At 40.9% G+C, this 13,161-nt stretch overlaps 1 protein-coding gene across 1 annotated transcript in view; it reads left to right on the top strand.

Annotated features, from left to right (window-relative positions):
• ENOX1 (ecto-NOX disulfide-thiol exchanger 1) overlaps positions 1 to 13,161 on the top strand; it is a 2,044,058-nt gene that overhangs the window by 1,278,279 nt on the left and 752,618 nt on the right. Inside the window, exons 6-7 of the mRNA XM_044071707.1 lie at positions 911 to 1,117; positions 1,631 to 1,861. Coding sequence (XP_043927642.1) covers positions 911 to 1,117; positions 1,631 to 1,861 — 438 coding nt within the window. The remainder of the gene's footprint in view (positions 1 to 910; positions 1,118 to 1,630; positions 1,862 to 13,161) is intronic.

Genomic DNA, 13,161 nt, shown 5'->3' with positions numbered 1-13,161 from the left:
TTAAACTCACACAATTTCTGTTTGTTTGTCTCACTGTTAATGTATTTATTTTCCTGTATGTTATACTGAACCTGATTGCATGTACTTTGTTACTATACAGCAAGGCCAGATGTGTTTGTTACACCACTGACTTTGTCAAGAAATTAAACAGCAGATGGTATCCAAATGATACTGCTATGTATTCCCCTACAAATCCCATGAAACAGTGTAAGTTTGAGCCAGTGAAACAGATCCGCTCTGGTATATAACCAAGTGATGCTAAAACACAAAGAAACAGCAAATTAACCAAGCAAAGAGAAGCAGAATATGTTTTGCATCATGCATTTAGTAACTGAGGCATGCAAATACATCACGCACAAATATCTGCAATGGCTGGTGATTCTTGTCTTTTTTTATCAATTGCTACATTTACTCTTTGTATGCAAATTCCAAAGATGAACTTCTGCTCTGTGATTATGACCCATACACCATATGCATTCATTTCTTGTAGTCTGTAAGGTATTCTCTGTGGGGATGCATTATGGAATGCTACAATGGATTCAGGAAAATGTCATACATGAGATGCGCTTCTGTATATAATCTCTATATATTCTCTACAGGAAGGCTGGTTACTGATGGATTAACCCCATGATAAGTGGCTTTTTTTTTGCTAAGAGTGAATTCCTGGGTCTCTCCCTCTCTTTCTCACTCTCTGATGACTAGTCAAGGTTAGTAGCTTTGGCTAACTTTTATTTTTAGGCAGGTAGAATGATGCTAATTGGACTCTTAATCACTATTTTATAGTTCATCTAAAATGGAGGGATCACAGACATGGTGGTTGTGGGCTTGAAATATTCAAAGACAACTACATGGTTGTTCTGGTAAACTGCTCTGGTAAATAATTACTTCATGAGTCATATTGTGTCTTTAGATATTCCACCACCATCTACTAGAGAACGTCCTCCTGGCTGCAAAACTGTGTTTGTTGGAGGGCTGCCAGAAAATGCCTCAGAGGAAGCTATCCGAGAAGTCTTTGAACAGTGTGGAGAAATTACTGCCATTCGTAAAAGCAAGAAGAACTTCTGCCACATTCGTTTCACTGAGGAGTATATGGTTGACAAAGCCATTTATCTTTCAGGTATTTAATAAAAAAACATAATACCGCTCAAAGTTTTGTTCCCAAATATATCTTAAAAATTTTCATCCATATAAGAAAAGCAGAAAATATGCTGCATACTCATGTGTCAGACTTAAGGTAGCTGGCCCACTGAGTCCTCTAAACCTCTGGAATGTAAATGTGGTAGGGAGAGAGAGAGAGATAGAGAAAGTAAAGTAAAGTGTTTAGCCTGAGAACAGAGTACAATTGGTCCCACAGCAGGCATGAACCCAGTGTACCAGTCATACATATAATCCAAAGATATAGAAAAAAAGATAAGCTAAATAATGCCATATCTAGCCTTATACTACAATATGAAGTGGTTGTTAGTAAATAACTTCTCTATTTAGATAGCTTATTGGTTTATTTCTATGTTGTACGCAGAATGTTTACTTTAGATTACTAAGTTGTTTTCCAGTTTCCTGAAAGTCTGTGTTGTACTTTCATCTTTTATAAAGTATAATAGAAAAAAAGTTATGTGCATATTTGTTACAGGTTATCGCATGAGACTAGGTTCCAGCACTGACAAGAAAGATACAGGTCGCCTCCATGTTGATTTTGCAAAGGCTCGAGATGACTTTTATGAATGGGAGTGTAAACAAAGAATGTTTGCAAGGGAAGAGAGACACAGACGCAAGTTAGAAGAGGAAAGGCTGAGACCTCCTTCTCCACCAGTCATGCACTTTTCAGAACATGAGGCTACTCAGTTGGCTGAGAAATTAAAAGGTAACTAGCTTACTGGAAAAACTGCAGTATTTGTGAAATCAGTGTGGTGTTTTTCAGAAATGTATTAAGGAGGTAGTAATCTATAAATGATTTGAATTACTCCTGCATAAAACTGTATTCAACTAAATGAAGGCTGAAAAGTAATTTCGATGTGCTTTTAAAATTCAGATGTTGTTTTACAAAAATGGGATATAATTTTCTGTGATCTCCTGTCTAGTCACATGCCTTATATAACAAGACCATGAAATTCCTGTGCTGACTTTTATTACAGAGAATGGAATCTTGGACAAATCACAGATTCCAGCTATAGCAAATAGATTTTCATGGGTTGCTTTGATTATGGAACAATTAATAAAAATCAACAATCTACAGAACTTCCTGCGAGGTTATAGGATGCCATTGGTGATTTTTATTTGCTTTATTTATTCATGCCATCCATTTTCTAAACCACTTATTCTTGTGAAGGTTGCAGGGGTTGCAAGCTGAGAAAAGCAGACCATAATTTCCTATCAGCACCAAGAGACTACATCTCACCGTAGGGGATGCCTAGTTGTTCCAAGACCAGATGAGGTTTATAATCTCTCCTGTGTGTCATTGATATTTTCTCAGGCCTCCTTCCAATGGGCTGTGTCTGGTATACTGCCATGGGAGGTGCTCAAGTGGAATCCTCACTAGGTGCCCATATCACCTCAACCAGCTTGTACCAATCCTGAGGAGAATTGAACATACTGCAAACTCCTCATGGATTAGTGAGCTCCTCACCGTGCCTCACACAGTATGCCCAGAAACCCATCAAACTTCATTTTTATCACATGTACCCGTCAGCTCATCCTTTCAGTCACTATACAAAGTTCATGATCATAGGAGAGGATGGGAGTATAGATTGACTGGTAAATTGAGATGTTTATCCTAATAGTCAACTCCTGATTCATCACTACAGTCAGGTACAATGTCCACAGTACTGCTGCAGGTGCACCCACCTGTTAATCAATCTCCCTATCCCCTTTAGCCTCACTCATGAGCAATACCTCAGAGTAGATAAAGTCCTTTACCTTCACATGAATTAGTTGTTCAATCATTACTTGATTTACAAGTGCTAATATTTATTTGAAATGCTTCACATTCACCAGTGAAGCATTCTAATGCATGCTTAAAAATAAATCAAAGAATCTCAGCTGAAACAGGAATACTGAGACCAACTTTTGGAGCTTGGTCAAAGGGTGATGTTTAATGATGAGTGCCTGATGACCAGGTGACACATATAGCCCAGTCAGGACCAGCCAAGAGGACATCATCTTCTACAGCAATGGTGATACAAACATCACATCCCCAAACTGGGTACAGGCCAAGCTTCAGCTGTACCTTTATATGCTTTCAGTGAAAATCAGGAACAGGAAGAGAAACTGTTATGCAGTTCATAGATTACTGGTTGTCTGAGAGAACCTATGTAGTTAGAGTTGTAGGTGCCAGTTCTGAAAGAAAAAAGGTACCAGTAGCATACTCAATGACTCAGTTTGTGCCCTCTCCTATTTGCAGTCTATTTCTCAGACCTTCAGGCTAACACTCTAGGCCTATAGTTATCTAAGTTTGCAGATAACAATTAAATGTGTACTGTTATTTGATCTTCCATTGGTTCACAGTTGCTCAAACATAGCTTAGACTATGTTAACAAATGGTGCAAGGGCAATGCCTCAAATTAAATGAGAAAAATATACCATAGTTCATTTTTGTAAACAAAACATTTTTACATACCTCATAAGTGACACACCCCTCCAATTAGACACTGTTGTGAGGGGGTCTAGGCACTCTTCCTGACATTTCCATATCATTTCATCATCATCATGTCTCCATGGTAGTTTGGAAGCATTTTATCTAGCTCATCTAAAACTCCAAAGGCATATCTACCTGATCCAATGAAGACTTAATACCCCTTTACTCATCCCCAATATTGAATATAATGCACCTTTTGTCATGTATTTTTCTAAACTTCTCAGTCATTTTGAAAGACCTCAGAAATTCATTAGTAAACTGATCAAAAATCTTAGTCATCAGTGTAAATTGGCAGTTCTGTTTCTTTCCTCAGTTTTGTATATACTTCTCCATGGAGATCTGTGACTAGCCTTTTGAACCATGAAAGATCCAGTCCTCCTTGTCTTAACTGTTCCTTCATAGTGCAAATGGTACTTCAAGTAACCAGTTAAAGGAACTAAGCCTTCATCAACAGATAAATAAGAAACAGCATGATAGAATCATATCCCATGCATCCCTCACCTCTGGAAGAAACTTCCACTACATGTAAAACTCACTAGCACAGTTGCCTCCTCCAAGGTAAACCAAGATAATTGAATAGGTAGCCTTAAATTCTTCTCTGATTTTTCATTGATCTAACTTCTTATGCCTTCCTTGAGGTTGCAGGAAACTTTTAAATGTTTTTGTAGCAAGGCTTGTAATGGTCTGCAGACTGCTTCACTAGTACTTAGTTATGAACCTATGAACCTATAAGACACACCTCTAGTGGAGTCCCGCACCCACCTTCAATATTCAGGGGTTTATATGATCTTGTTAAGTTTATAGACAGATCACAGAGAAGCTCAGTCAGAGCTGATGGTGGGATACTGGTGGGAGCAGAGAGCTAAATTCAACCTATCCAAAGTGAGAACTACTAGTTGATAACTTTTTTTGTGTTTTTATTTTGGCCTGAAGGTTTAACTTTATCAACATCTTTCATCCTGCTCACCTAAAATCCTTACATTTTTGTAAGAGTATGCTCATTTATTCAGAGCTTCCTTGTGTCTGGCTTGGATACCTGTGATTACAAGACTTGAATTGATTCTAAAATCATCTAGCCTACAAAGGTGATATAAGTATACTTTCTTCTACTTACTCTAACTGTTTCAGTGATATGTAGCACTCCTGTGCTGCATTTACTTAATTGAATTTATCACTGTTTTTCAGCCTGTACTTTTTAACACAACCCAATCTGTTTGTTACTGTACTTCTGTTAGGTTGTTTTAACAATATTCTGATATTTCCAAACCTTCTCTGATACTGCCAAAACTATTCTGAGTGAGTCTGCCAAAATATTTCTAAGTTTTGCAAAGTTTTTGTGTGTTCTGAATATTTTTCAGGGTTACTGAACTTATTTCCAAGGATTCCTGATATTGCAGGAATTCTTACTTCTGTTGTATAGCATTTGTTACTGCACTCAAGCTCAAAGCCACTTCATTTCACACTGGAAGGGTTCTTTTATACTCTGGTGGGAGCAGAGAGCTAAATTCAACCCTTCCAAGGTGGGAACTACTGGTTGATAGCTTTTTCTATTTTATCTGATTGGCCTGAGTGTTTGATGTGTAAACATCCACTTCCTTCGCAAATACCACATTCAGAAAAATCCTGCCACAATGGATAGGCAGTTTCCCATCATTTCTCTTGCCAGCTTGATTGATATAGACATCGTGAGGCAATGTAGAAACTGTTTCATGTATACTGACAACCATTTACTCCTAAAGCAAACTAACACCCTATGTGAGAGATGAAAATACACTGTGGAAATGGAGTCAGTTCTTTCATGTAAAAACAAAGTAGACATCAAACAGGGTGTCAGCACACACGCATCACCTCTCACTCAAATTAAGGTCACAACACATAAACCCACATATGCAGAGGTACTCACTAAATGCCTACCAAAAGAACAGAGACCTCCCAAATGCACACTACACACACTCACCACTAAACATAAAGAAACCACTACACATATCAATACACACATCCGTGTCTCAACAAATAAGCCCGTAAGGCAAAACACATCAAATGTCTTGGTCATAGGTGACTTCATAGTGAGACACACAGATGTCTTCCTCACCAGAATGGAGAAGGAGAAGGTCATGGCCTGCTGCCTATCAGGTGCCAACAATCATGCATGCATTCAAGTCACTCTGTCATAGTCCATGTTGGAGTGAATGACTTGAGACATACTTTTCTGGACTATATGAAGAGAGACATGATGGAACACTCTAATTATGTGTCCCAGACAGGTATGTCTCTAGTCCTAAGCAGTATCCTACCCTCATTTAGGATGATGCTACAATATAAACACAAAATGATTGACTTATACAATTGGCTCAGCTTCCGGTGTCAGTCCAGGGGGATCCAGTATCTGTTAGCCTAGGAGGATATGCAAATGCTCACATTGTATTAATATTTTAAGACAATTTTGTATAAACATGTCTTATCTACATGCTTGATTAATGTTTGACTTGTAAATACTGTTTTTCTCCTTGATATTAATGTTGGTAATTCCTGTCAAATAATTGACTGTCATCTTTTTGTGAATACTTTCTTTCTGTTAATTTTAACTATTGTATTGATAATGTTTTCTGGATCTTTTCTCCCTGGGACTCCACTGAAAAAGAGCTATCTCAGCTCAGTCGGACATATTCCCGGTCAACAAATGTAAAATAAAATAAATAAATAAAATAAATAAAAATATGGTAGACAAACCTTGCTGCTTTGCTGGAGATGGTCTGCACCTGTCTCCCCTAGGCTTTCAGATACTGCAAAGACCCTTGCCTCCCCCATAGTGCCTTTTTTAGGCAATGTCAAAACAACAAAATTTCCAACATAACAAAATCTAATTGAGACAAACTCAGGGTCATGCTGCTTAATACTAGGAGTTTAAAAATGAAACTGCACTTCCTGGAAGCACTCCTCACCTTGGAGGATGCTGACATCTGGGCAGTTCGCGAGACATGGTTCAAGGCTGATGACAGCACCCCAGCCATGCAAGGCTACAGTGCCTTCAACACTTTCAGACCTCAAAATGAGCGTGAGGGAACCAAAGACAGAAGTGTATCCATCTTCATTAAAGCCAAATAAACTTTGAGACTGGTTAAACAGCATTACTCTCTCAAACTATTCCATATCTAATTAATAATTGGAAAGTACCATACCACATCTTTGCTAGCTATAGATCTTCCACCATGAACCAGGATAAGTAGACGACTACCTTGATTTACTGGAATTCTTTGCCATACATCCCACAGCTTAGTAATGGGAGATTTCAACTATCCTTCCGTAGATTTGGGGGCATACATGAGCAAAAACATGCTCACTCAAAGGTTCCTGGACTTTGTTAACACAAATGCTCTGGAACAGATAGTCTGCACACCCACTAGGGACTTTAATGTTCTAGTCATTGTACTCACCAACAATGGGGGGTCGCTGTACTTTCCCATGTGTGATTCGCTCCCTGGTTAGGTCAGACCACAAATCAGTCCTGTTTGAACTGACATCCTTACAGGAAAAAAAATTATAAAAAAACTTCAAAAAAGCTAACTACAGCATACAAAGTGATGGTATAAAAAGCTTCATACCACCCACAATCGCAGCCACCAATGATTACTATGCAGACGTGTACACAAATGCAAAAACTCTGTTGTACCTGGCCAGATCAAAGCCAGGTCTTCCCATAAAAACAAGCGACTGTCTTGGACTTCCAAGTATAAACAGATTGTGTAACAAAAGGAAGAGACTGTTGTCCAAAAGCAAGAGGAATATCATTCTGCAGAAGCTATGTTCTCTCTTAAGCCTAAACAGGAAAATCAGAAATCTTGTAAAGTCATGTAAAGCAAATTATGAAACTAAAATCAATATATAGCCAATGATAATCATAAGGCATTCTTTAACTTCATCCAAAGTCTAAAAGAGAATCCCAGCTATGTACTGAACTGGTTGTAGATGGAATCACTCATACTACACTGGAAAATATCACTGACCTGCTAGCTGACAGATTCAGCACAAACTTCACCTCCCAATCCCTACCTACCATATCCCAAAGCATAACTGATACCAGTCCTCCACCTAGTATCTCTAAAAAACAGGTCATCTCTGTACTTGCCAAGGCCAAAAACACAGCCTCAATGAGACCAGGTAATATCCCAGGTTGTTTACTAAACAATCTAAAATAAGAACTAGCGGACCAACTTGGCTTTCTGTTTAATCATAGCTTGTAAACTGGCTATGTGCCTGCAGAATGGAAAACAGCAACAGTAATCCCCCTGCACAAAGGGGGACCATCAACTGACCCTGGAACTACAGACCCATAAGTCTAACAAGCCTCATCTCAAAGGCCATGGAAAGGGTTATCATGGACCTTAGCAAGGACATGGGTGACCTCCAACCACTGGACGCAACCAAATTTGTCTTCTTTAAGGGTAGATTATGCATATTAAACCTGGTAGACTGCTTTGAGAATGTCACCAAAGCCATGGATGATGGTAAGACAGTGGGCACAGCCTATCTTGGCCTTGTCAAGGCTTTTGATCCAATTCGCCACTCTGGCATCATTGAGAAACTCTCTTAGATAGGGACTAACCCTTATGTTACTAGATGGGTAGCCAACTGGCTCACCAACAGAACACAATGTGTCAAAATTGGTGACTCCATCTCCACCAGTAGACCTATCACCAGTGGAGTATCACAGGGGTCTGTGCTAAGCCCCTTACTGTTTGTCATCTATTTCTCAGAAGTCCAGGCCAAAGTAGACAGCCTTTGGCTCACCAAGTTCATTCATGATTGCAAACTGGGAGCAATCATTGAGTCCCCCAGTGATGTCAACATATTATAAGAAGGACTAACACAAACAAATGATTGGTGCTGAAGCCATGGTCTAAAGCTAAATGCAAGAAAATTAATTATTATTCCCTTTAGCAAAACAGAATTCCCTACAAATTGTAATATTGACTGTGCCCACTGATTTCCAACCAAGTGGTGTGAGACCTGGGAACACAGGTTGACACCAGTCTGAACTTTAACCACCAAGTCTCCACAGTGGTAAGGAAAGCCTTCTCTGTAGCACACCTCATAAGCAAGGGTATAGCATCCAGGTCAAGGGATATTAAAACTCCACTGTACTCGACTGTCATAAGACCACTAATAGAGTATAATGCACCCTTTTGCATGTACCTCACCGGACACCTACAGCAACTGGAGAGACCTCAGAGGTTTCTCACAAAGAAAATACAGAGACTCCAAACCATAACCTCTGTGGACAGGTTGAAAGCCCTATCACTTTACTCTGTATTGTATACGCTGCTGAGAAGTGACTTGTGCCTTGTCTATAGGGCAATCTCCAACCCTGCCCTAATGGAAATGCTGCACATCTGCAAGTCAAATGGCTCAAGAGTCACTTGGTCTGGAGATCTCAGCCTAGCTTGTGACATTAACAGATCATACTGGAGAGATAGATATGTCTCCCAGAGACTGACGCATCTCTGGAATAGACTCCCTATTCATGTAAACAGAGCTCCTCAATGACCCTATTTAAATGCAACCTAGATAATTGGATGTCAGATTGCAAATTCACCCCTGGGGTGGCACCATTGTCTCTCATGGACAGGGGCAGCAGGTGTTGATCACAGACCTGCTCTGTTCATAAATTTGTTCTGCGAACTCCTCAAAAAAAGAACAAATAGGGATGTTTGGGATTAACATGGCTAGGCTTGTAAAGGCTTTAGCGCCACTAGCCTAGTAACCTCCTATGAAACTATGAACATATAGCACCCATTACTGATGGGATACCAACAATGTCCCCCATTAAGTAGATTTTCGTTACATATCAAAAGTGAAAATTTGCAATCACCCATCCAGACTGGCTTTAAAGGTTGCCAGGGAAGTACACTGTTTAATTTGAAGAGGCAGCCTATTCCAGAAATGTGGAATAAATTGGGATCTGATGTTGTCAATTTTCATTCCGTCCTCAACTGATGAGATTAGAATTGAGCCCTGAGATCTGATTCAGCCATTGTAAATGCTTATGGTAACCTTGAACTCTCAAGCTTCTCCCCTAACCAGAATACATCACCCCCATTACCTCAGATCTTGTTTTTCACTTCCAGGGAAAAACAGTCTGTTGTTCTCTTGAGCTTGGACAATAAGTAGAATTTTCAAAACTTACAAATTATTTGTCTTCAAGTACCTTTAACCTGCTTTAGCTAAAAGTTTTTTTTCCTGGTTAAGCTTTCTCCCTTACCTTCCAACAAATCTCTGCTTTCTTTCCTTGTTATCATTTGTGGTATTTCTGGTTACTATTGTAAGTAACCCTCTTCCTCTCTTCTATGATTATCGTAGAGTCCAGTACCATTGTTGGTACTTCTTCCCTTCCTTCCTTTCTTTCTGTTTTCCTTTTATTTAAAAAAAAAGCTTTCTCTTTTTAAGATCAAAGTCTCCATCTGCTCTGTCCACTTGTTCATCCAGAAGTCTCACCAAACAAGACATAAAGTGGTTATTGAGAAGGATCCTCTCGGTGCAGAGCCAGCCTGCCCTTTCCTCAGCTCCCACCCCACTGGGTTGGGAGGTCCATGCATCCATTAATCCTCCTCTACCAATTCCTCCTTTGACTCCTATCCAGGTCTCAGAGCCCTTGGATATGAGACATCCAGCACTGTCTTTTCTGGATCACAGGATTCTGGTATCCCCAGATCCAAGAACTGCTCTGAGCTCTTTGGTTCAGTTGGATCTGGAGAGCTGTCAGATCCAGTTCTACCCAGTCAGGTCCGAGGTGCTGCAGTTGACTCTGTGGGTTTTGGAGCAGTCTCTGCATCTCAGTGCCTTGGCGTGGGTCAGTTTGGGTCTGACTTCGGCCTCAGGGAGACTGTCCTTGGAGCAGTGCAGAACTAGGGAGCAGAGGCTTGGCCTCTTGGATCCATGTCCTTATCCATCTCCAGGATGGTCTGCCTTCAGGTTTTTGGAAAGAGCTATGTCTACACCTGAGACCCAGGCAATGCCTTCCCCTTCAGATCCTATGTCTTCTTCTGTTCCACCTCTGCACCTTGAGTGTCAGCTGTACTCTTTACAGGGACAACCAATACCAAAATCCCAGGCTTCCCAACAGGGTTTCTACTCCTCTTCTGTTACCTTTCTGGAGCATCCCACTGAGGCGATCCCTAATAAGAGGACATGCAAGAGGAAGCATATAGTGTCCCTTGAATCAGTCACTGAGGACACCGATTTTGATGAGGGTGAAGGGTCCCCATGGTCATCTCCTGAAGATGTCTCATTCTGAAACAACTTTAAGATCCTGGAACAGAGAGGTGGCTGGAAGTCCAGCAACCCTTAGGAATCTGTACTACTGGAGGCTTTTGTACCAGCCCATCTACTGCCTGGGTGGTCCCACCCACTGATGTGCTCCTGGAGTTGGTCTCACAGCAGGCATGGAAGAAATCTGACTCCATAGAGCCCATTCCCAAGAAGCCAGATAGTATTATGACCCCTCCAGAGTCTAAGCAGTTTTAGTCAAAAGATCTTCCTGTTGATGCCATAGTCATGGTGGTGGCCACTAGAAAGGAAATTGCTGATGAAAGTACCTCTATCCATCCTCCTGACAAAGAGTCATGGGCAATGGACAGATTTGGGAAGTAAGTATATGCTTCAGCAACCTTTGCCTTAAGGTCTCTAAACTGCTTGACATACTTTACTAGACTTCAGAGGAATCTGATTAAAGAACTTTCAGGTACCCATCAAAAGGAACCGTGTCTGAAGAAGTGAAGGATTCAATCACTTCTCAGCTGGCGACCCTACAATTGATTTCCAACTCATCCATGAGGCTTATTTCTAATGTGGCAAAAGAAACCTCAAGTTCAGCGGGTTCAGGCATAGCCATGAGGAGACACACCTGGATGCGTTTGTGTGATTTTGTAGAGCCTTATATGTCTATGTTCATCAGTGGTCCATTTGACGGCACCTCTCTTTTTGACCCAAAAGTAAAAGATACTTTGTCCAGGTGTGAGAAGGATGGAAAGACCTTTTCTGCCATGGGCGTACATTTTTCCAGCACTCCCCCAAAGATCCTTTTCAAGGAATCATTGAGATGGTAGAAGGATGTGATTCAGAAAATCACAAGGATCTTTTCAGGACACACACCAAGGCTCTTCCTCCACATGCAGAGTGGGAAGTTCAAATAGCAGAGGAAGCCTGCAACATCAGAGGACCAGAGAATCCTTCTTTTTGACCCCTTGCTGTGCTCCTGAAAGGAGGCCCAATTGTCCCCTGTGGAGGCAATCAGGGCTCTAATGTCTCTGGCCTGGCTAGAAATAACAAAAGATACTTGGGTGCAGAGGATTGTATCTAGAAGTTATATAATTCCATTTTCACTTTGTCCTGCAAACTCCCAAAAAATCCCCAATGTTCCACCCAGTCTGATGGAGCAAGCAGCATTTCAAATACAAAAGTTGCTAAACAAAAGAGTCTTCCAGGAGGTCCCCCCCACCCCCACAGACCAGAGAGGATTTGGAACTTATTTGAGATTGTTTTTAGTGCCAGAGAAAACAGGAGACTGGAGACCAGTTCTAGATCTCAGCAGCCTGTACAAGTTGTTTGGAAGAGAAAGTTCCAGATGGTCATGGTTCAGTCGATTCTTCCATTTCTGGAAAAAGGCAATCTGATGTGCTCAGTAGATCTCCAGAATGAGTACTATCATATAAAAATGAACAGTTGATCCAGGTAATTCTTACACTCCCAGCTAGGAGCCAGTCATTACCAGTTAAGAGCACTGCCTTTTGGTCTCACCACAGCTCCTAGAGTGTTCGCCAAATGTAGGCAGTGGTAGCAGCTCACTTGAGACTGCACAGATTAAGGGTGTTTCTTTACGTAGACAACTGGCTCAGCTCCACCCCAACCAGGCATCAACTTATCATGGCAAGAGGAAAACTATTCCACATTTGTGCACAGTTAGGTATAACCATAAATTTTGTAAAGTCACATTTTCAACCATCTCAAACTATAGAACTCATAGAGGAGCTACTTGACACAAGGTCACGATAGCTTCTCTTCCCCTTTCCAGAGTTCAAACCTTAAGATTGCAAGTCAACAAGATACTTTGCAGTACCACAGCCCCTACTCATCTGGTCCTACAAGCGGTAGGATCAATGGCAGAAATACCCTTTGTTCCACTGACCAGATTTCACATGAGGATTCTTCAGGGGATGTTGGTGCCTCAGTGGTCGATACTTCAGCTACCTCTATCTTCCCCAATTTGAATCATCAACTTGTGCAAAAAAGATCTGATGTGGTGGACCCAGTCAGAACAACTACTACAAGGCTGTCTATTTGTCCCTTCTCAACCCAAAGCCATAGTGACCATGGATGCTTCCCAGCTGGGGTGGGGGGGCATTACTTGGGAAAGACAGTCCAAGGCATGTGGTCCCCTGAAGAGACCAATTTGCTTGGAGCTCTGTGATTCTGCTAGGGTTACTCTTGTTACATTCGAGATGAGGAACTAAACAGACTGATCTAACACTTCAAAA

The sequence above is a fragment of the Protopterus annectens genome, chromosome 5.part0, assembly GCF_019279795.1.
Source record: "Protopterus annectens isolate FY-2018-M chromosome 5.part0, PAN1.0, whole genome shotgun sequence".
Classification (NCBI taxonomy): Eukaryota; Metazoa; Chordata; order Ceratodontiformes; family Protopteridae; genus Protopterus; species Protopterus annectens.
This window is presented reverse-complemented; position numbering and strand designations above follow the sequence as displayed.